Source organism: Colobus angolensis, unplaced genomic scaffold (assembly GCF_000951035.1).
Source record: "Colobus angolensis palliatus isolate OR3802 unplaced genomic scaffold, Cang.pa_1.0 Scaffold100, whole genome shotgun sequence".
Lineage (NCBI taxonomy): Eukaryota > Metazoa > Chordata > Mammalia > Primates > Cercopithecidae > Colobus > Colobus angolensis.
The window spans coordinates 9,517,814-9,542,253 of NW_012110920.1; the positions used below are offsets into that span (position 1 = coordinate 9,517,814).

General features: G+C 50.5%; 1 protein-coding gene across 1 annotated transcript in view; it reads left to right on the forward strand.

Moving 5' to 3' along the window:
* The window catches only part of NENF (neudesin neurotrophic factor), a 13,946-nt gene extending 11,342 nt beyond the window's left edge, over positions 1-2,604 (forward strand). Inside the window, exons 4-5 of the mRNA XM_011938744.1 lie at positions 637-740; positions 2,060-2,604. Of these exons, the coding sequence (XP_011794134.1) occupies positions 637-740; positions 2,060-2,236 (281 nt within the window). The 3' untranslated portion in view covers positions 2,237-2,604. The remainder of the gene's footprint in view (positions 1-636; positions 741-2,059) is intronic.
* Positions 2,605-24,440: the final 21,836 nt, after the last annotated feature.

A 24,440-nucleotide genomic window follows, 5' to 3' on the forward strand; every position in this document is an offset into this window, starting at 1 on the left:
CCTGCATCTCTTATATTTTTAAGAGACTATTTTCTCAGTATTAACACTTAGGTTAAAAAAAAAAAAAGAGCGAGAGAGGGGCTGGGCACAGTGGCTCATGCTTGTAATCCCAGCACTTTGGGAGACCAAGGTGGGCGGATCATGTGAGCTCAGGAGTTCAAGACTAGCCTGGGCAACATGGTGAAACCCCATCTCTTCAAAAAATACACAAATTAGCTGGGCATGGCGATGCATGCCTGTAGTCCCAGCTACTCTGGAGGCTGAGGTAGGAGAATCGCTTGAACCTGGGTGGTGGAGATTGCAGTGAGCCAAGATTGTGCCACTGTACTCCAGCCTGAACAAGAGTGAGACCCTGTCAAAAAAAAAAAAATTTTAGGGGCACTATTCTCATTTTGTATTTTCTGAAAATCCCTGCTCAGCCTGCATGTGTGACTTACTTCACATTTAGAATGAATGGAATCCAACCTGATGGCTGGGGTGGCTTACTGGACTTTATGTCGCCATTGTTTGGCCTCTCGGTGAGCCTGGAGCCTTTTTTAGGATTGGATGGGGGCCTTGGGAGCCCCCCCACGTGCAGGCTCCTGGTTACTCTGCACATAAACCCACACTCACATCTCTTCCTTCCTCCCACTACAGAGTTTTATGGACGAGGAGCCCCTTACAATGCCTTGACTGGGAAGGACTCCACTAGAGGGGTAGCCAAGATGTCCTTGGATCCTGCAGACCTCACCCATGACACTGTGAGCCAGATTATAAGCCTTTGTTAAAATGCTCTACCTCCTTGTCCATGCCTTTTTCTCTTTTTCTTTCTTTTTTTTTTTTACCTCTGGGCAGGAGCAAGGCTTCCTAACTGGCTTATTTACCCCTTTGGTCCACTTGGTGTGGTGGCCAGGCATTTTCTTGAAATAGATTATCCTGCCGTGTCACCTTGACTCAGAAACCTTCCGTGGCTGTCTGTTGCGTAGAGTTAAGTCCAAACTCTTATGAACTTGTGATCCAACTCAGTGATCATCACAATTTGGCCCCAACCTGCTTTGGCAACCTAATGCTCCTTATGATCTGTACCTGCCACCCCGTCCCCTCAGCCCCTTACAGTCTTGCGATTAGCCTCTGAGACCCATTCCCCAGGCCATGCTTGGTAGCTTTGTGGATGAACTAGGTTGGGAAGAAAGGTCTCCCTCTATGCTCATATTTCTGTGAAGGAGAAGATAGCATTAAAACTTTTTAGGCCGGGAGTGGTGGATCATGCCTGTAATCCCAGCACTTTGGAAGGCCAAGGTGGGTGGATCACCTGAGGTCAGGAGTTTGAGACTAGCTAGGTCAACATGGAGAAACCCCATCTCTACTAAAAATACAAAAATTAGCTGAGTGTGGTGGTGCATGCCTGTAATCCCAGCTACTGGGAGGCTGAGGCAGGAGAATTGCTCGAATACAGGAGGCGGAGGTTGCAGTGAGTTGAGATCGTGCCACTGTGCTCCAGGCTGGGCAACAGCGAGACTTCATCTCAAAGAAAAAAAAAAAAATTTTTTTAAAAACCTATTCAAGGTCTAAATAATCCCAACAGTAAGGCTAGAATTTCCCCCAACAGTGCTCAACATCAAACTGACATTGAGATAAATTGAGATGAGCCAAACTTATAACAAAATGAATGTAACAATATTACAAAAATGAATGAAGAACTTAAGAAAGGGGAAGGTGCCAAATGTATAACGGGAGGAGTGCAGAGAGAGGGAGAATTAAGTGGGGGAAGGAAGGGGATGCAGATGCAGCAGGGCACACCCTACCCCACCCCAGCATGGTCATGGTGCTCTCTGCACTCTTTCATCCTTGCATCAGTCAAACTGCAAAGTGTGATGAAGCATTGCTCCCCGTATGTTATACCCTCCCACCCGCCCCACACAGCAGCGTCTTTTAAGCCATTTGTCCATTATTTGGTTTGTTGAGATGCCTTTTCTCTTGCATTAGGGATGTGGGAGGCAAGGCAGGGATGGAGAAAGGCCAGTGCCAAACACCATCCACTTACCCCATCTCCTGTCTTTCTTGTGCTTTTCTCCCCAAGACGGGTCTTACGGCCAAGGAACTAGAGGCCCTGGATGAGGTCTTCACCAAAGTGTACAAAGCCAAATACCCCATCGTTGGCTACACAGCCCGGAGAATTCTCAATGAGGATGGCAGCCCTAACCTGGACTTCAAGCCTGAAGACCAGCCCCATTTCGACATCAAGGACGAGTTCTGATGTTCCACCTGCAGAAGCAGGTTCTTGGAAGAATGAGGCAGGAAAACACTAGGTGCTGAATCTCCTGCAAAACTGGCTGCCTGGAGCCCCTGAGCCACACAGATCTGAATAAAACAGATGCTTACCCTGGAAGAGCAAATGCCTCCTGTTGTCCTTGGTCAGGGGTTCTGTCTACCTGGGGACCCCTGTCCGCACACCAGGAGTCAATAAGAGCCAAAGTGGTACACCTCCTAGACATCAGTGTCAGCTGGCTGGGCAGTGGGATTTTGAGCGACCTTTATACTTTTCTGTACTTGCCAGATTTTCAACTGTGACCATGTTCACTTTATAATCAAAACAAAAATAAACATCCCATTTTTACAAAAGGAGAATTCTTCCCCAGAGGCCATTTCCTTGGAGCCCCGTCAGCACCCCACGTAAGTGGGTGGGCTGTGTTGTTCTTCCATAGTCCTACGGGGCTGGATGGTGGGACATTTTGGCGATGGGGCAGGAAAGGAGAGTGGTGAGGTGGGAGGGTGGGCGATGGGAAGGCAGGCAGGAAACTCGGCTGGAGTGAGGATGGGAACTGGCTTCAGCGCATGTGCAGCTGGAGACTGGTGAGGAGGACCAGGGTCAGTGTGGGTAGAGCCTGGTGGAGGTCATTCCAAGAATGGGGAGGCATATTCCTTACACTGGACTGACGTCAGATTTTAGGAGGAAGCCCCTTTAGTTAGAGGGGGCGGATTTTTCCCTCTGGGGACATGAGGTGATGTCTGGCAACTTTTTTTTTTTTTTTTAAATTATTGGTTGTCATGACTGCGGGATGCTACTGGCATCTCGAGGCCAGGGATGCTGGTCAACATTCTGTAATGCACCTGACAAGCATTATGTGGTTCGAAATTTCATTCATACTGAGGCTGAGAAATGCTGTGTTAGATGGATCCTGGACATTTTACAGTGGAGATGAATTTCCTTGACATAAAACTTGTATTTTATTAAAATAAATAGCAACTGCCCCCGAGAGAGAATTTTCACATTAAGCAGAATAATCTGTTAAGGTGATTGTTCAAAATGTTGATTCCTGGGCCCCACCCCCAGCGCTTATGATTCAGTATTTCTAGAACATGGCCTGGAATAGTGCTTGTAGTGAGCTGCTCAGGAAGTTGCGATACAAACGGGCCCAGGCACACTTTGAGACACCACCTTATTGCCTTATCAGTCATCACAAGGAGAACTCAGAGACTTTTTGAGGACAAGGTTTGACCTTTAATGTGTTTCAGGGCTGGGGAGTCCAATGGTAAACCTCTGGGTTGCACTTAAGAAGGTGGGAGCTTGATGGCCATCCAAGGGTATCATGCCTGGATCTTACCAGATAGGACTTTTTGGCCCAGAATTCTAGAAGCCAAAGTTGTCTGTATCAGGACATTTGGCCCCAAAACAGGATGTACAAATAAATACAAATAGTGTACAAGTCCTTGGGAACAGTCGAGAGATGACTTCTTTTACTTACGTGCCCACCACTCCCTATATCACCATGTAATTTTGGGGGCGGGAGGGTGGGTAGAATTCCACTCCTTAGACACAGATTTCTGCAGTGGGTCAAGGTCTCCAAATTCAGGCTCTGGGAATTTTCCAACACCACTGTTTGCCCCACTCCCGAACTCTGCCCCCATGAAGGCAGTTTTCCCTCATGGTCTCAGGCTCACCACCTCTCCCAGGATAACCCTGCCCAGTTCCCTGAGTGCACATCAAAGGCTGCCAGCCAGCCAGGACCATGTGAAAGAAATCGGCAGCCTGTGTGGGCTCCAGAAAGGGTGGGTGCAACCCCAGGGGAGGGGGCACAGATCAGCCTTAGAATCTGCATCATTGAGGTCTGCAGGGCCTAAAGAAAGTCTCGCACAGATCCTGGGAGGCCTGAAGTCTCTGCCTCATGCACCTGCTGCTCCTATGTCTATAATGGTTTCTTTTCTCTGAAGGCTCATATCCTCCTTTTAAGACTCAGCCTAGGTGCTCGTGTACCAGGAAGCCTTCCCCTCCTGTGTGATCCCCTTAGCCTAGACTCACCTGCTTTGCTGTGATTGCCTCTTTGTGAGCCTGTCTCCTTCAAACAGGGGCATCTTGCGGGCCCAGCACACTCTCCTACAGTGACCAAACCTTCTGATTTGCCTAGGACTTTCCTGGTTTTAGCACTGAAAGTCCTGCATCCCAGAAAACAAAACCACTCTGTCCTGGGCAAACCTGAGGACTGACCGGTACCAGCAGCAGAGTCAAGGCCTCCTCCCAGCTAAGGGGCTCCAGGGCGACCACGTGCCACCCTGGGATGAAGAAGAAAGGAGGACGTCGGGAGAGCGCAGGGGGCTGGGTTCTTAGCCAGTCCCGACAAGTTCCAATTCAACATCTCCAACAGGAAGCTCAATGCCTTGTCTTCAGTATGTGCTTGGTGCATTGGAGTGTTGTTGATATTGGTGTAATTTGTGAAGTTCTCCACATTTAAATTCCTTCTGCTGAGATACAGCCCCTCCCTGACCTCTCAGAGGAAACGTGTTTCCTTGAACCCAGAATGCTGATCAGTATCCTTCCCTCTCTGAGCTCCTGGGGCCTGGGGCACAGAGTCTTCCCCCTTGCAGATGGCTGGGGGCTAGCCCCCATGCCATGTAACAGGAGAAAAGGAAACAAGGTTTTGCTGTGTGGAGCCCGTTTCTGTATTTCAAACTATTGAAATAAGACTGCTAAGGGCCAGGCATGGTGGCTCACGCCTGTAATCCCAGCATTTTGGGAGGTTGAGGCAGGCGGATCACCTGAGGTCGAGAGTTCGAGACCAGCCTGGCCAACATGGCGAAACCCCATCTCTACTAAAAAATGCAAAAATTAGGCCGGGCGCAGTGGCTCACACCTGTAATCCCAGCACTTTGGGAGACTGAGGCAGGTAGATCATGAGGTCAGGAGATCGAGACCATCCTGGCTATCACAGTGAAACCCCGTCTCTACTAAAAATACAAAAAATTAGCCCAGTGTGGTGGTGGGTGCGTGCAGTCCCAGCTACTTGGGAGACTGAGGCAGGAGAATGGTGTGAACCCGGAAGGTGGAGCTTGCAACGAGCCGAGATCACACCACTGCACTCTAGCCTGGGTGGCAGAGCGAGCAAGACTCCTTCTCAAAAACAAAAAACAAAAAACAAAACAACAACAACAAAAAATTAGCCAGCCATGGTGATGCGTGCCTATAATCCCAGCTACTTGGGAGGCTGAGGCATGAGAATCACTTGAACCCAGGAGCCAGAGGTTGCAGTGAGCTAAGATCGTGCCACTACACTCCAGCCTGGGCAACAGAATGAGACTGTGTCTCAAACAAACAAACAAACAACAAACAAACAAAGACTGCTAAGAATTAAATGCCCCAGAGGGTGAGTGATGAAGTGGACCATCCCAAAGAAGAGCAGGGCAGAGGGGTCTGACCGGCAGACCGGGTCCCTAGAGGTGGAGGCTGTGCAGAGTTCGCCTGACCTAAGGTCTGGCCCAAGCAAGCCTCAGCCCTATCCTGGACCCAAGACGCTCACCCCCTACTTTAGGCACCTGCTCCAGGGGGTTTCCTCACCACTACCCTAGGGTCTGAACAAAGCAAACTCATCCTCTACATTGACTTTCTTCAGAACGCTGCTTTTCAAGCCCCAATCTCCAAAAAGCATGGTCCACTGGGCACTGCCAGCCTCCCGAGATGCTGCTGTGAGGGGCTGAAGCTGGAAATCTGTGGCTGGAGCCTGGCCCCTGAGAGGCAGCGAATGCCCTGGCTCCAGGCCCTCCCCCGGATCACTGTGATGACCAGAGATCACCCGCAGGGCCCAGAGAAGGCAGCTGGCCCTTCTGATAGATGGTGGCTTCCAGCACACTAGGGCCACACTAGGGCCTTGCTCAGGCAGGCCTGGAACTGCACAGGCTTGACCGGAGAGGCCTGAGTAGGCCAGTGGGCAAAGTGACCGACCAGGCAGAAGTTATCCCTGTGAGCCTCTGTCCAGGACATCAAATGCAATCATTGCCTGAAGGATTATTTAATGCCACATTGTGTCGGTCATCTTTTATGCTCCATTTCACAGCCTGTCAGTCCAGCTGTAATCTCTCAGTGCCTGATTTAGCTTTCTTCCCTGGGCTTCCCTGCCAGGCAGAGCTGCTCAAGCTGTTCTGGGACAGCTGCAAACCGGCAGGTGCAAGGAATTAACATCCTCTGGGGGCAACCTACAGCTGATAGCAGATGGGTAGACACAGTCTCCCTATAGCCCTGAGGCTCATTCTACAGGTTCCTCAGAAGGCCTCCAGTGATACTGAGCCTCAGCTGCCCACAGTGGTGTCAGCTCAACAACACAGCCTTGGACTGGCTGAGCCTCCTTCCCAGTTTCATTCTTCCCAGTCCCCTATGCCTGAGCCCATGGATCACTTCCTAAATGTGTGTTCCTGCACACAAACCTTTGTTGCGGTTTCTGCTTTTGGGAAGAACTCAGCCTGAGACACAAGATTACTTCCTCAGATACGGACACAATCCTGTTGTGCCAAACTCAGGTTTACTAATAACGTTTTACACGTGTATAGCACTTTACAGCTTACAAAGTTCTCATTCCAGCTGTGTAACCATTTGCCCCAGAACTTAGTGGCATCACTTTGATGACATCACTCAGGATGGAGCCATTCATGATGCTCAGAGATTTTGTGTGCCGGGGACTGAGAGGGTGCAGTGGGCATAGCCTGTCTGCCCCTGATGTCTGTGGCAGGTGTCAGATGGAATGATGAGGGCTCACTCACATTTCTGATGAGTGATGCTGGCTGCCGGAAGCTCTACTCCTCTCCCTGGGTAACTTCTCACAGCATGGCGGCAGGACTGTCCCTCCTCAGCCTCTGAAGTCAGGCAGCATCATTTCTATTCACCAAGGCAGGCAAGCACAAAGTCCCACCTAGGGCCAGGGGGCAGGGGGCCATTTTGGGAAAATACAATCTACCATGGTTACTTCCCATGTTATCTCCTTTGATTCTCACAAAAGAGACTGTATCTAATCTTTGAATCTGCAGTGCTGAGGTCAAGTAGCAGGTGTGCATGCAGTAAATCACATTTGCCTTGTGGATAGAGACAGGTTTTAGAGTCAGACTGATCTACATTTGAATCCTGGTTTCATCACTTAGTACCTGTATGATCATGGAGAAGTAATTTAGCTTCTCTAAGCCTCAGTTTCCCAATCTTCACAATGAGGCCAAAATACTCATTTCCCTTGCTGGTGCTAGAATTTGATGCAGTTGTGTGTGTAACATGCCCAGCAGGCTGCTGACACCTGCGGGATCAGCCTCTCTCTGTTTCTTCCTCTTCTACTCCATCCCACCTCCCACCTCCTACACTAATGAGCATCTTGGACTTCCCAGCAGATGCAGGGACGTAAGTGAGCAGAAAGCATTTAGGCACGTGTCCAGGGTCTTGACAACAGGCTGGAGTTTGGAAGAAGTCTGGATAAGCAGCTACAGTGCCCCCTCTCTTCCTCCTCCCTGGACACATCCCGCCCAGCCCAGAATTGAGAGCACTAACCCAGCTCCTCCCTTGTACAGCTTCAGAGTCTCAGGTTTCCCTGATGCCCTATAGATTCTCCCAGAGTCCCAAGGGCAATGGGGAAGCCTGCTCCTCTCCCTCAGGGGCCTTGCCGGGACTGCAGTCTTGCTGCTGGAGGCCTAATAGCAGTGTGCCTGGGGGTACCACTGTGGTGCAGTTTGTCTCACCCCCAACCCCCTGATGGTTTGGGTCTCTACAGCTTTCCTCCTCCCACTGGATTGGGCCCTAGCCCTGACTCCAGAAGTTAAGTGACTTTTGTTCCAGAAGGTGCTGTATTCACAGTCTCCCCTGGGCCTTTGCACATGCTGTTGTTCCTCTGCCTGGAACGTTCTTTCTACTTGCTCTCATTGTATGTAAAACCCTATCTTGGCTTAGATATTACTTCCTTGAGGAAGCTTTCTCAGACCCCTCTCTGCCAAGGTGGGCACACAGTACCTGACGTGCCCCTTTGGTATCAGATCCCAGTGAACTGTAATTGTATTTACTTTGTGTTTTCTTCCCCACCAGGCTGGGACACCCTTGCCCTATTCACTGCTGTATCATGTAGCACAAGCCCAGCACCTTTGATGTGAGATAAAATGAATGGATAGGCCAATGGACAAGCGGTGAATGAATGAATGAGTCAATGGATTGGTGCTCCCTCACCCAGGGCACATGCCTTCCTTGCAACCCTCTTTCACCCCTTACTCAGGGATGTGCATCTGATTCCTGAAGCATCAGAGTGGCTCCCCACTCTCCAGCCAAGTTTCCAGCAGAGCCTGCCTGGGCATCGCTTCCGGGATTACTCCTGGACCAACTTCGCCTGAGCATTTCTGCAGCCTCATCATCTGGGGAATATATAAAAATAGTAAGTGGTTCCCCTGGCAACCACCGCAGCAAATGGTAACCACGGTGGGTGGAGGCTGGGAGGAAAACAAACTCCGCCCTCACTGCTCACTCACCGAATCTTGGCTGGCCAGTGTGCCCTCTGAGCTGCCTCACCTAGTCTCATGGCTTCCTGGAGACCACCTGCTCTGAAGCCCAAAGGGAAGTAACGGGCTGGAGGAGCTGCTCCATCAGCCAGACCATCCGCCCCATCAGTTCCTGGGCTGCTACCCCTGCGCCCTCTCTGTAGGGTCACCAAAGGCCTCTTCTGGCTGCCCTGCTGTGTCCAGTACCTTCTCTGGGTAGTCAGAGGGCTTCAGAAGCTGCCAGCGGGAGACTCAGCCTTGCTGCCAGGGTCTAATATCATGTGTGCCTGTGTGGACCCCTTGTGCTGGGCTGACCAAGCCCCTTCGTGACAGTTTGGCCTCTGTCCAGGTCTTCAGCTTCCCTGCCCTCCAGCCGGGCTCATGGCCTGGCTCTTGCAAGTTTACCCCTCCACCAAGGTTTAGTCTAGGCGCTGCCCAAGGCTCGAATCTTGTCACCACCACCTCCTCTCTGGGATTATTAGAGGGCATGGGTCTTCTGCATGCTAAACCCGTGGGGTGAGAGTTGGGAGCACGGGCTGGGAGGGTGCTTGGAAAACATTGCCAAGCTGGCTGCAAACTGTCCACAGGAAGCTAGGCTCTAGGAGATCCTGAGAGAGGGAAAATCCAGCAGCGGAGACACTAAGCGGGGCTGGAGGCAGAACCTGGAGTGAGTGTGACCCTGAGGTGTCAGGGAGCGGAAGCCTAAGGTCTCCAGTGGGTGGCTGGTGGGTGCAGTTATTTCAGAGTAGTCTGATCAGCCAGGCTACTGCTGTCTTTTCCCTGTGCATGAGCAAGGCTTTTGCTCCCCTGCCATCCCCCAACCTCCTGGAATATTGAGTTTCGCTGCCTCCCCTTGGCTGTGGTTACCTCTACCCTGTCCTTGCCTCTCCCAACTGAAGCCTACTTCCTGCCTCACTGCCCCTACCCCTGCCTCTCGTCTAAGTCGGTGCTGATGGTCATTGCAATAGTGGCACTGGGTTAGCATGAGCCAGGTGCTGGCATGCCATGTTTGCGGCTTAATTTGATTCTCTTCAAGGAGGTACTAACATTTGCTTGGGTCTTAGGAAGCATAAGTAACTTGCAATGGAAACTACACCTCTGACAACTGAGAGGAGAGGTGCTGGAGCTGAGATTCCAAGGCAAGTCTTCCTTCCAGCCTGGGCACTTTCCATTCTGCCATGTTGTGCCTGAAGGTCGAGATTTCCAGGGAGCCCTACCCCAGGGCCATTGGAATTAGGATGTGGCATGCTGAGCTGGTGGCAGATCTTCTAAAATCATAGCAAGAGAAGGTACCTGGAGGTCCTGTGGAGAGAGACTCTACTTCTGTGTGTGTGTGTGTGTGTGTGTGTGTGTGTGTGTGTGTGTGTGTCTGTCTGTCTCTCTGTGTCCCAGGCTGGAATGCAATGGCACAATCTGCAACCTCCGCTTCCTGGGTTCAAGCAATTCTACTACCTCAGCCTCCCAAGTTGCTGGGATTACAGGCATCCGCCACCGCACCTGGCTAATTTTTGTATTTTTAGTAAAGACGGGGTTTCACTATGTTGGCCAGGATGGTCTTGAACTCCTGACCTCAAGTAATCCTCCTGCCTCGGCCTGCCAAAGTGCTGGGATTATAGGCATGTGCCACTGCACCCGGCCTTGTTTTTTTTTTTTTTTTAACACATAATTTAATCTTTTAGTTAACAAGTATTTCTTGTGCTCTAGTCTTCACAGAATTCTGTGGTGAACAAGATCTGCTGTCATTTGAGAGAGGTTCTCTCGGACTAAGGATGTGTGATACAGGCTCAGGGTACTAAGCCCCATGGCATCACCCAGAGGGAGGTCGTGGGACCCAGCCCCATCTGTGGGAGCTCAGAACCTGCTGGTGGCAGCTGCAAGCCACCCCAAAGATACCAGAGGCAATAGTGGCTGTGGTGGCCGGTGATGCCCACCTGGAGGCCATGCGAGCTGTGGCTGGGACTCTGTCTAATCTCCCCCATATTTCTGGATTTGGCCTCCCCATTGAGGAATCTCTTACTACTCAGGATCCCTGAAATATATCTGTTGCCTTCCTACCTGAGCCTCTCACTTCTTCCCCTTTCCCATTTCTCCATGACCCTCCCCTTAACTGTCATTCATAACCTCTGTCTGATTCATACCACTACACTCTCTCCACCATTCCTTCAAAGATCAAGCAGTTTCCTTCTGTTAAACAAAAAGTATGGGAGGCCATTATTTGGATTGACCTCCTGCATTAGGCTCCAACAGACCCATTCAAAATGGAGTCACTCATGCCAAGGTTCCACACCACGAAACCAAAAACGAAGCTGTTTACTTGCAAGATCTGAGCTTCTGAGAAATCAGGAGAGAGTTGATAGTCATATCCCATTAAGCTAACAAGATCCTCAATAAGGAAAGTAACTTTGAAGCGGCCAATCTGCATCTTATTCCTTGTTTTGGCTTTCTTCAGCCTTTTCTGCCTGTAAAGCTCAGCCCTTAGCTCAGTTCATGGGAGTTCCTTTTTGTTTTGTAGACTGGATGCTGCCTTGTTCATGAATTGCTAAAAAAGGCAAACTAGACCTTTACAGCTCAATGTATTGAAATTTTGTTATTTGATATGTCCCACAATTTATCAATCACACCTGATTTCACATATCCATTAATCAACAAAGAAGACGCATATTTCTTGCTTATTATATGTCCAGCACTGCCCTAGGTCCTGGTTTGGGGTGAGGGGGGAGGAAGGATTGGTTAAGTAAATGTAGGAACCTGCTCTGCTCTTAAGGGTCCCCAAAGAGGAGAGCAGTGGGCTGAGTTGCAAAGTGGTTTCTCTAGGACCAGGAGCTGTGGAGGTCTACAGGGATCCCAGCCACAGAGTCCTGAGCAAGGCAGGCTGGGGTAGGAGCTTGCGGAAGGGTGTTGGGTTTTTCTCGGAAACTTCTGTCCTGGTCCGACCCACCAGCAGCTGCCTGCATGGGACGACAGTGACCCCTGGTGGTCAATTCCTGGAACTCTCCAGCAGCTGTTTTGTAAAGCCCAGAGGATTAAGCTCCCTCAAGAACTTCTATTTTTGGTTCCCAGTATTTCCATAATGAAATGCTAACAGAGGCAGCCAAATGGCTTCCCAAAGGACCTGAAAGCTGCACTGCCAAACTCCTGTGTTCTCCAGCTCTCTGCTTCCCGGGGTCAGATCTGCTCTTGGTTCTCAGGGGCAGTTCTCTATTCCATACGGTTTAATTAAAGGGCTCCAGGGATAGCAACTATATGTTTGCCTTGCCGAGTCTGACCTCAGGCTGTGTGCACATTCAGAGTGACGTGTCGGAAAGAACACTGGATCCAGGATCAGGAGGCTCGTCCCACGCCAGCCGCTAAGTAGCTGTGAGATAATAATTTCCATAATAGCTACATTTATTCAGTATTTACTCTGAGCCAGACATTGCACCAAGAGCTTCACATACATTGTTGACTTTGATCCTCACAACAAGCCTATGAGATTGATACTGCTGTCATCTCCACTTTACAGAAATCAAGGTAGAGAGAAGTCAAGTAACTTGGCTAAGATCATACAGTGTGTGGCAGAGTTAGGACTTGAGTTCATGTTTCTGGGCATCCACTATGCTACACTGAACTGTGGACCTCAAAGAATTGGGAATTAGTGGTAATGTCCAGAAACTGATGTTTTTAAATGTTCCCCAGGTGATGGTGATGTGGAGCCACCTTTGTAATCTATGGGGTCCCACCAGCTCTAACACTCAATGAGCCCCATGCCTTCCAAGAAGCAGAGGTGAAGTTGGGATGAGTTGAGAAGCCTGGGTTCAGGGCCTAATCTCCACGGGTGTGCAGGGCTGAACAGGGCCACAGCACAGCAGAAACACCATGATGGCAGAGCAGTCATCCTGCCTGCTGTCCTCTTTATCTGGAGATGGTTTGTAGGACAGGAGAGCAATTGCCTTCCACAACATTCCTCAGAGTTCGTTATATCACATACACCCCAATCTACAGATCCATCACCTGTCCATTTATCTCAATGCCTCTAGAGCCATTTTCTATTTTTTAATAGATTCACTTGACAAACACTTGAGTCTTACGATGTGCCAGGCCTGGAGTCTATAAGGGTGGAAGAAGCTGGCATGGCCCCACTCTTGTGAGTCGGCAATATAGAGGAGGAGATAGGCAGTCAGCACATTATGAAAAAAAAATGCACACTGTGACACATGCTCTGAAAGACACAGAAATGCACAGTGGTGGAAAACAACAGGACAGCAGAGGGACCTAATAAGACAGAATGAACTGGGATTAAACAGAGACCAGAGAATGTTTTTAGTGTGTTCCTCTTGTTGGTAAATGAGCTCTGTTGTGTTCACTACGTGTTGGGCAGTTTGGTGCAGAGCTTGCTTTTCCCCGGGCCTCTGCTGGAGTCCCCTCCAGGATATGGGGTGGTTGCTGTTGACATTTTCTCCCTGAAAGCCCAGGTATCTCTCTAGAGATGGAGAACTCTGAGCTTCCTTTTTACAGAAAGGACTCAAACTGGTGGCTGTTTGGGGGTGGGGCGATGTTGGGTGATGTTTGAGTCTGGAGTTTCAGAATCAGTAAAGTCTCTGCAGTCAGGGCCTTGAGGTTTGCTGACTTTGTGTGACACCCAAGGCATAGGACCCACAATGAAATCTGTGGGGAGGGCGCTTGTGATCCAGATGTGGGTGTATACCTGTGAGCACAGGCATGTGTGCGCACACACACACGCGTGCATGGGAGCAGCCTCAGGCTTCAGCTCCTGGTCACACTAGTCTTTCTTCTCTTTTCTGTGATGGTAGAGCTGGGACTTGGTAAACCACTTTTGGTATTGGCGGCAGCTTCCTATCGGATTCAGCCAGTAGGGGGCGCTAGAAGGGGTACTGGAAAGCTGGAGGGAAGCCTTCTATTTCTTGTTTACTTCTGTTCTTGTAAGCACTCCGGTAGTACTTCTTCACCCTGGCAGCAGCAGTTCCTTACCATAGCAGCAGCTAGATTCAGTTTACAATCTTTCTAACACTTGTAGAACTAACTTCATCACCCCCAACTCAGAGGCCAACACCAGCCGGCAGGCACCCCCTACCTCACCAGATGTCTAGTTCCAGCTCCACAAGATGCTCCTGTCTCTAAGTTTTAATCATTGCAAATGCACCCCTTTACTGCCTCGCCCTTGGGGTGGTAGTGCTTCCTCCGTGAAACCTTCTTAACATTCTCTGACATTAGTGTTAAGGGATCCCAACCTCTAACATGAATTTCCTGAACTATGGGGGCCTTTTGTGCCCTTGTGAGCCCTGGGGAGATCAAAAGCAGTTGTGTAACCCTTCGGTGGTTAGTAACTGCTCTACTCTGAGAAAGAAGGGCTGGTTTATCCTTGGAGAGTCGAGTAATTCTGTTCTCAGCTCTTCCATGTGTGGGCCTCCACATCTCAGGGAGAAAGGACAAGTGCCATCTCAGTTCCAGTCATCTTAGCACACGCCTCCCATTCTGCCTCCCTGCTGATCTGCACCTTACCTGTGGCCTGGCCTGGCCTCAAAATGCTGCCAGGAGGGCATGGCCTTCTCCATGCCCCCCCTCAAGTGTGAGCAGAACTGATGGAGAAGCTGGGCCGAGGAAGGATAGAAACTTGAGTGGGAGACCTTGGGGCCATTGGGAGAGGGTACAGAGAAAGTGGCTACCTCGGATAGAGTGGGTTTCTGTTTCCTTCCCCATTAGTGTCTTTCTCACGGAGAAAATCTCTTTTCCCTGAAGTAACTTGACTGAGTCTTTGACTGGTTCCCCTTTGCAAGGTGAACCCAAGAAAGAAAAGAAAAGAAAGGACAAGGAACCCAACATCCACAGAGGACCTGCTATGTGGCAGGAAGTGCTGGGAGCCCTGCACACATGTATGGCCCCTGAGGACTGATTGAGCAGCTCTGGCTGATGGGGGCACGGCTGAGGAGGAGGAGGGGAGGGGCTAGGAGGACAGTCTCAGAAGAAAGAATAATTAACACTAGATGTGAAAACTTCCACAAAGCAGGTGGCCCACCAGGTAGGATCAGAGCAGTTCCCTGCCATTATAGATTGTCTTTTTGCCTAGCTCTTCCGTGTTTGTATGGGGGTGATGTGTGTGTGTGGGGGAACACAGTTTTGTTTTGTTTTGATCATTTTTAAAGCTTTACTGAAGTATAATAGACACACAAAAAAATCGCATACATATAAAGAGTACATCTTGATGAGTTTGGACATATACATACACCTGTGATAGCATCACCACAATGTAGGTACTAAATACCACCTCCAAAAATTTTCTTGTGTTCTTTTGTGTTTTGGTTTGTTTGTTTGTTTTTGGTAGTAGGAACATTAAACATGAAATCTATCCTCTTAACATATTTTAAAGGGTGCAATTCCGTATCGTTAACTACAGGCCCCATGTTGTACAGCAGACCTCTAGAACTTACTCATCTCGTATAACTAAACTTTATACCCATTGAGCAACATTTCTCCATTTCCCCTTCCCCCAACCCCTGGAAACTGCCCTTCTATTCTCTGCTTCTATGAGTCTGACTATTTTAGATACCCATTTAAGTGGAATCATGCAGTATTTGTTGTTCCGTGTCTGGCTTTTTTCACTTAGTATAATACCCTCTTGGTTCCTCATGCTGTTGCAACTGGCAGGATTTCCTTCTTTTTTAAGGCTGAATAATATTCCATTGTATGTATTTGTCACATTTTCTTTATCTATTCATCTGTTGATGGACATTTGGGTTGTTTCCCTATCTTGGCTATTGTGAATAAGAAAAAAAATACAGTTTCTCAACCCAAAGCAAACAAAGAAGCATTGTGCAAAATATAAGTGTTGACAGAAAGGCAGGCTAGGAGGGTAAACAATGGCTGGCATACAGCACAGATCAGGCTTCTGAGAGAACCGTGACGCCCCGGGCACACCTCTTCTGCCAGCACTAGCCTCACTGGGGGAATTTGTCAGTGCTTTGCAGACCCATAGGTCCCATCTGGTTCTGGTTTGTAGAGGGAGGCAGTGGGACGCAGGCCCACCAGTGGGAGTTCGGAGCCTGCTGTCAATTCTGCCTTTTCTGCCAGGGGTGTGTCCAAAAGGACTGATACAAAATGCCCCGGTGTGTGGCCCTCTCTGTACCATTTTAAAACTCTTCAGTAGCGATCAGTGCAGTTATTAAAGGCATCAGGTGGAAATCAGCCACTTAGAGCTGACAGGTGGCTGATTCTGACCCCCACTCCCCAGCCATACATGTCTGGGGTAGAAACCGATCACATAAACAGGAACTACAGCCTTTCTCAGGCTTTGCACTTGTCCCAGTCTCTCAGCAGGGTCTCCAGGTCTCCCTTTTGGGCTTGTCCCAGCAAGCATCCCACCTGAGCTCACTCCTCACTTGCCCAACTCCAGCGATCTGGGGTGATCTGCAGCAGCTGCCCTCAGTGCCTCCAAAGCTCGAGAAGGTGCCACATCACAGGTGGAGGGAAGAATGCCGCCTGTGAAGATTTCCTCCCCCACAGAGTGTCCCGGACTGCTGTGGTGCATGGCGCCCTCCTTGGAGGGGAGACACGTGCATCTGCCCTCGGCCACATGTCAGTTCTGACTCTGCGTGGCCGTGTGCTTCCTGGGTCTCACCAAGATTCTTGAGCGAGCAGCCTTCCCTGTAGACTCCTTAGGCTCAAGCCTTCAAGGATCAGGCTAGAGGCTGACCTGAGTGACCAGCACCAAGTGGTCTTCCAAGCTGTCCCTCCTCCTGGACCTCCCCGGCCAGGTGCTCATCACTCTTGGACCAAGACCTCTAGTCTTTCTCTTGGGATGAGTTATTCCTCATCCTTAGTCTCTCACACCAGTGTACTCCTGGGGTCCCAGCCCATAAGACGTGTTTGAATCTCCCCTGTGCAAACACCCCACTGTGCACAGGTGTTGTTATCCTCATGCTGTGGGTGGGGAAACTGAGTGTTGGATGACTGAATGTTGGATGACTTGCCTGAGGTCACTCAGAGTCTCCAGATCCCTAACACTGAGTCAGCCCTATGCTCACCACACAACATTGTGTTACACACCACTTCACGGTTGTGGCCAGAAGCTATGCTTTGAGATTGTCACCTGGCTCTGTCCAGGGACCCGCAGGCTATTCTGACATTGGACTGTGGTGGTTCCCATGTAGGCCCAGCATCAGAATTGCCTGTGAAACTTTGAAAAACTCAGGTGCCAGGGCCTAAGCCCAGGGAATTCTAACTCACTAAATCCAGGTGGGCTCAGGTGCACAGGTATCTGTAGAGTCAATTCTTTTTTTTTTTTTTTTTTTGAGACGGAGTCTTGCTCTGTCGCACGGGCTGGAGTGCAGTGGCCGGATCTCAGCTCACTGCAAGCTCCGCCTCCCGGGTTCCCGCCATTCTCCTGCCTCAGCCTCCCGAGTAGCTGGGACTACAGGCGCCCGCCACCTCACCCGGCTAGTTTTTTGTATTTTTTAGTAGAGACGGGGTTTCACCGTGTTAGCCAGGATGGTCTCGATCTCCTGACCTCGTGATCCGCCCGTCTCGGCCTCCCAAAGTGCTGGGATTACAGGCTTGAGCCACCGCGCCCGGCCTGTAGAGTCAATTCTTATTCTTCATGGTAGTTGTATTTTATGAAGTCTCTGTGAACATTAAATGAGCAGATACTGAACCTTTGCTCCTAGGGGAAACACAGGGTTAGATTCCTGCCTGCCTCTGGTTACAACCAATACATAGCCTTGTTTTATGTATGTTTCTTTTAAAGACACCTTCTTTACTCTCTACTGTTGATTCATTGACACTGAACTCATGGCCAATAGCACCATAACTTGTGTCTGAAAGAAGCTTGTCTGATACACGTGTTTTCTCTGTAAGGGACATCACAGCCTTCTTGTGCTTAGGAACAAACACCAGCACTCTGCTTGGCGGACATTAAAATTTTTTTTTCATAGGTTATTGGGGAACAGGTGGCATTTGGTTACATGAGTAAGTTCTTTAGTGGTGATTTGTGAGATTTTGGTGCACTCATCACCTGGGAAGGGTACACTGAACCCAATTTGTAGTCTTTTACCCCTAATCCCCTTCCCGCCCTTTCCCCTGAGTCCCCAAAGTCCATTGTGTCATTCTTATGCCTTTGCATCCTTGTAGCTTAGCTCCCACTTATGAGTGAGAACATACAATGTTTGGTTTTCCATTCCTGAGTTACTTCACTTAGAACAGTAGTCTCAAGCCTCATCCAGGTTGCTTCGAATATGCTTAGGGGACATTTTAAACAGTGAAATCACCAACACAAAGCACAAAAACATGAAAAATGTGGTACCAAATAGCCTGCAAAAAAGACACTTGTTTGCATTGTGGGAGCTGAAGCCAGCAGGCTGAGCGGGCCTTGTTCTATCTCCTCTGGGAATGTGCGTGTTGAGCAGCCCTCATTCTTCCCCACTCTGTGTGTTTCTGAGAATGACCCCAAAAGTGCAGCCAGTATTGATTTTGGGGTCACAGATACAATTTTGCAGTAGGTGAATTTGTATGTATAGAATCCATGAATGGTGAGCACGGGCTGCATTTTGCAAGCTGTTGGCCCTGCGGTGTGCTGGGTCTCACAGCAACTGGTAGCAGGAGTTGGCCGGGCATGAGGATGGTGCAGGGGAGCCATGGAGTGGGGGCCTGAGCTGCTGTGGAGGGTCAAGAGGGCAGGTTGGCTGGTGCCATCGAGGACTGGGGACCCAGTGGTGCAGCCGCTGCGGGCTCTGGTCTGTGACTTCTGCCCTTGCATCAGCACGCAAATCACCACAGATCTTGGACTTCCACCCTCAGTGGGCTGATGATTCAAAATTCAGAACTTGGTTTTCCCATAGAAACCGTGTTATGAGTGGTGGGTTGGTCCTCAGCTTGCGTCACAGAGGCCCATGTCACACCTGGTTCACGTGTCAGTGAGGCATTGTGGGACCCACGACACCTGAAGCCACCCCAGCAAGCCTCCACCACAGGGCTCAGGGCTCAGACTGTGAGAAGGAGGGGCTCCCTCTGCTTCCCCTGGGGTCCTGAGACTGAGGGGTTCCTCCAGGAATCTCTAGGGAAAGGTGAGGGCAGGAGTACTGGACAGGCAGTGGAAGATGGGGTGGAAGCCAAAGTCAGGGTTTCAGTGGGAGGGGTTACAGGCATCTAGGGCAGGGCAGTGGGGAGTGGATAGGAATATGTGAGGAAGGGCCAAAGAAAGGAAAGTTTCTGCAGCCATAAGCCTCTCCCCACCTGCTGCCCTACTTGGCCGTGCACATCGTCTAAAGTCATGGCACAGGCAGAGGAGCCCCAGCCTCAGGGCAGCTCTGTAGGAGTTTCCCAGGTTGCAAATCTGGATCCACACAAGACCTGAAGCTGAGGCCAAACTCTTCACGGCCTTGCTAACTCTTGCCACTGGAGCTGGACACTATATCGTTGGGATGCCCTCTCCCACCCAGAGCTGACAGGTGGCTGAACACCCTGCGCCTGCCTCAGACACTCTTGTTTGCCCTGTCCCCACAGGTCCAGCTGCAGTGAGGATGGAGAGTGGCTCAGAAGGAGCACGAGGCACAGCCTGTGGTTTGGGGCCCAGAAGATACTGACTACTCATCAATACCTAACCTTGCTTTGTGTGTTTCCATGTAAAGACACCTCATTTACTCTCTATTGTTGGCTCATGAACGTTGGGCTGTAACTCATGCCTGATTGAAGCTTACCTAACCCATGGACGCTCTCTGTAAGGCACAGTGCTGCCTTCTTGCCCTTAGGAACACCCCAAGTTTGACTTGACTCCTCATCCTCTACCTGACCCAGCCTGTTCTGAAAGTAGATAAACAGAGTTCATAGGGAACATTCTTTCTTCAGGAAGCTCAAGAGAGGACATGGGTCCCGGCCAGGTAGTGCTGAGGACTGGCTCCCAGGAGGACTAGGGCCTTCCCAGCCCTGGGGAGGAAGGAGGTGTGAGGGTAAGAAGGCCCCAGAGCTGAGCTGGGGAAGGGGGATTCTGAGCTGTTCTATGCATGCCAGCTGTGACAGTCAGTGCCTCTGGAGACATCTGTGGCCTGTCCTTCTAGGAAGCTCAGATTCCTGTCAGATTACTTTTCCAGTTTCCTGGGCCCCCAGCTACCTGTGTGGGAGGAAAGGGGTGGCTCATCTGGGAAGCCCTTGTCACTGGGTTATGGTTATCCTCTGGGGAGGGTGAGGTGCTTACTCAGAAGCTGCAGGGAACTGACACCAAAACGGAAACTCCCTGAACTGTCTCTCCAGAATTCTCCCTTCTGTCTCTTTTAAAGGGTTTAATCTTTACAAGCTCCAAACAGCTTATTCAGTAAAGTCATTCAGCAAAAAATAAATCCTCATTGATAATGGTTTAATTTCCTCCTTCCCTCCCTCAAGGACAAGGATTATCCGGTTAAGGGATCCACTCCCTCCCTCCCTCTCTGCTTTCCCCCATTCAAACATCATTTCATTTCCATTTGCTACATGCCAGGGGCTGGGTGCAAGTGGATTTCTCCCCCAGATAAATGCCTTGGCTTGTGGTCCCTTCTGCCTAGTTGCCCTGTCTCCCACTGCTGCCCCTCACACATCCCAACTGGGATCATCTTGGACACCTCCCGGAAAGTGCTCCACCTCACTACCGGCACAGGGCACGCTCTGCCTGGCATGCTCTGGCCCTGGCCATGTGTAGCACCTGCCTTCCTGGTAGCCGGGGCGGCCTCAGGCATTTTTGTTTTTCTTACCTTATGCCTCTTCCTTGAAGACTTTTCTCCAGTTGCCTCACCCGGCTCAGCCCCTGCCTTTGGGTCAGCAGCCCACTCGGAGGCTTGTTGCCCTGCGGGCTCTGGGTTCTGGGCTTGCTTCTGTGGGATTTCTTGTTTGAACTGGTGTGTGTGTGCGTGCGTGCCTGTACCTGTGCATACTCTCCATCATCATCGGAGCTTCCTAGAGGCAAGCATCATTTCTTTTCCTCCCTCTGGACCTTTGATCTATGGTCCTGACTGACTGTCCTGAAGTCATGGCTGAAGGGACACCTTGGGCCCCAGGCAGGATTTATGGGGGAGAACAATTAGCGAGTTGCCCCCCTCCGCACCCCCTGACTTTCTATCATTCTCCCACTGCGGCCTGGCTTGCCCAAGGAGGTCACCCCAAATGGGGTTTCAAGGACTCTGATTGGCAGAGAGGAGCTGCTGAACCTAAACAAAACACGGCTCCCCCAAGGCGGGGAACTCTTGGCCAGGAGGACTTTGGGATGGTTTTCAAACTATGCAATGACGTGGTCTAGGGATTCCTTGCAGGTGACTGCAGGGCCTGGGGAGTGAAGGGGTGCCTTGTTGGGGTGGGGGAGGCAGGGCCCAGCCCCAAACCTACATCAGTCAAGCAGCTCCTCCAATTTTGTTTAGGCTGTTGGGCTTAGTTGAACTTGAAAAATGTACTTCTGTGGCCTCAAAGCTTAGAAAACCTTCACTCTATCCTAAACCTACAGCCTTCTTCTATTCCTGCCATATTCACAGCTGTCAATCAGGGGCTGGAGGGTTGGAGTGGGGAGCCTATGCTCGCCTTCTGGAAGCTGGGACACCAGTGGCCATGTCTCTGCAGGAATCCAGCCTTGAGCCTCTGCTTGTCGCTAGTTGGAGAAGGCAGTGCTCAGGGCTAGCTCAAGGCTGCAAGCGCTCACGGGGGCCACACCAGAAGAGTATGGAGAATTGGGACCCTGGCGCTTCCCTGGCCTCATACCCAGGGGGCTGGGGATCCCAGATGCAAGACATACACCATGAAGTGCCACTTTCTGAAGGAAAGAGCCTTTACCTAGGAGTCCAAAGGCAAGGGTTCGAGTCTGGCTCCCACTCACCAGCCATGGGGCCCAGTTTACTCACTGTGTAGATGGAGGTGACACCCCTGCTTCTCCTTCCTCACTGGGTTATATATACTCTGAAGCTGCCAATGTGCTCTGAAAACTGTTGAATGCTGTTGACATGCAAGGTGCTGCTGTGGATCTTGTCACAGTCCCCAGCTAAGGAGGAGGGCCAGGGCCCTCCTGGGGTATTTGGGGCAGTCCTTGGCCTGGTGCTTCAGGGCTGAGCTTGAGAAGAATGAGAGAGTCACCAACTTAGTCATGGGCAGGGTTCGCTTGGGAGGTCCCGGCCTGTCTTGGTCCGTTTTGTGTTGCTTTAACAGAACTCCTGAGGCTGGGCAATTTATAAAAAAAAAAAGAGGCCAGGCGTGGTGGCTCATGCCTGTAATCCCAGCACTTTGGGAGGCGAAGGTGGGCAGCTTGCCTGAGCTCAGGAGTTTGCGACCAGCCTGGGCAACACGGGTGAAACCCCGTCTCTACTAAAATACAAAAAATTACCTGGGCATGGTGGCACGTGCCTGTAGTCCCAGTGACTTGGGAGGCTGAGGCAGGAGAATCGCTTGAACCTGGGAAGCGTAGTTGCACTGAACTGAGACCGCACCATTGCATTCCAGCCTGGGCAACAGAGTGAGACTCCGTCTCCAAAAAAAAAAAAAAACCAGAGACTTATTTGGAAGAGGCTTATTTAGCTCACAATTCTGGTGGCTGGAAGGCTCAAGATTGGGCAGCTGCATTGGTGAAAGACTCAGGCTGCTTCAACTCATGGGGAAAAGAAAGGGGAGTGAGTATGTGTACAGAGATCACATGGAGTGAGAGGAAGCAAGAGAGAGAAACTGAGGAAGCAAGATTCTAAAAAGAATCTAAAAAGAAAGCAACCCTGCTTTCGGTAACTAATCTATTCTATGAGAGCCAGAATGCACCAATGAATCTATTCACGAAGGATCTGCCCCATGACAGAAATACCTCCTACTATACCACCACACTGGGGGTCAAATTTCAACATGGGTTTTGGCAGGGACAACCCACATCCAAAGGGTAGCATGGTCAGACCCACCAACCTGGGCAGTGTGTGGGCGTCTAGGGTTTTGTCAGGAATGGAATAGGCGGCCCTGGGCATCCTGAGATGGCTCCAGGAGCTTTGGAGGAAGGTGAGCTTTTCTGTTGGGCGTAACATTGGACCTTTCAGTGTCAGCCCCAAGACATGAGTCTGTTTATTTCCATTCTTCTAGTCCTGGATGAACTAATTTGTCAGCCCTAATCCAGGGCAGGCGCCAGACCCAGGTGTCTTCCCAGGGGAAGTGGAATGAGCGTGGCCTGCCTGGTCCAGGATGTCAGCTGAGCAGGAGGCCTGCAAGAGGGGAACCTTTGACTCAGGAGGAGCTCGCATTAATGGTGGGCTGGGAAATGCCCCACAAGAGATGGAAAAGAAGCAGATGGCAGATCAGGAGCTGGATGTGGCAGTTAGGGTGACCTGCAAAGGAATGCAAAAGAACGGGTTTGCAGGTCCCAGGAGGGAGTTGCGGACGTGCAGTTCCTTCTTAGGCTGCTTTTCCCCGCTTCCTCCCTACAGAAGGCCTGACAGCCTTGCCAACAGGGGTTTGGAGATCAGCGAGCCACAGGCCGCACATGCACCCAGGGCTGCTGTCTCTGTCAGGCGTCTTTAAAATATCTTTGCATTACACAAGTCATACGTGCTGGCAGGGGAAAAAATGCAAACAACAAACGTACGAAGAAAATGAAAGTTCTCCTCCCTGCTCAACAACAGCCTCTGGCCCCTTCTGAAACCAGGCCCAGTAAAAGAATTCCTAACTTGGGAAAGCCAAGGACTTGTGTTGAAGTGTAGGCGTGCCTGTTAACATGCATTGCCAAGTGACAGTCCAAATCACACACTCAGGGGTTAATTTTCCACGAATGTGGGCATCAGTGACTGAGATAACCCAAGCAACAGGTAATCTCAAGCCAGCTCTCTTCCTGTGGGTTGCATTCTTTGATTTCATACATTTTTGTTTGCTGCAAAGTTACCTTTCTAGAGATGCCTGGTTCTGGCTGAAATGGAGTTGAGTTTGAATTAAATGAGCCTAAATCCATCAGTGGAGTTGGGTGGGTGACCTGAACCCAGAGATGATCTTTTGGTGTAGGTGGAGGATTGATGAGAAAGCTGGAGTGAGGACTCTGCAGCAGGAAGTGACTTGAAAGACAAGACCATGCTGTCCCGAGGCATCTCTCCCCTGCCAGAAGTCTCTTCTTCTGGGTTAATAAGAACTGGTTCTGGCACTGGCTCCGTGACCTCTAGGAAGTGTTTGAGGAGTGCTCCCCATGTGCTCCTCCAGCCAGCCCTCCATCCCTCTCCTCCTTGCTGGGGAGGCTGCCTGAAGCCACCCCCGTGGGCTGCCAGCTGGTCCAGGCAATGCGTGGGAGGAGCGTGAGGTCCCTTTGTCAGCAGCCTGACTGCCTCCTAAAGGACTGGGGTGTGGCAGTGGCTAAGTCCACTCCTGGAGGCTTCCTTGTTCCCACGGATACAGGCAACCCTCTCATACAGCTATAGCACATGCCAGGCCATGGAAACCAACCAAGTGGCCATTACTACTCAGTCGAACTCCAACCAATCCAAACCACAGGTGAGGGGGTGGAGGACTCAGAAGAGAGAAACACCGTCCCGGAAAGTGACAAGAACACAGATGCTGTGGTGAAGATCACGGACTTTACCTGAGTTGGGTGAGTCTCCCCATCACCACTTACTAGCTGTGTGGCTTTGGCTTTGGGCAACATAACTAACCTCTTAGAACTTCAGTTTTCTCCTTTTCTTTTCTCTTTTCTTTTTCCTTTTCCTTTTCTTTTCTTTTCTTTCTTGAGTCTCACTCTGTTGCCCAGGCTG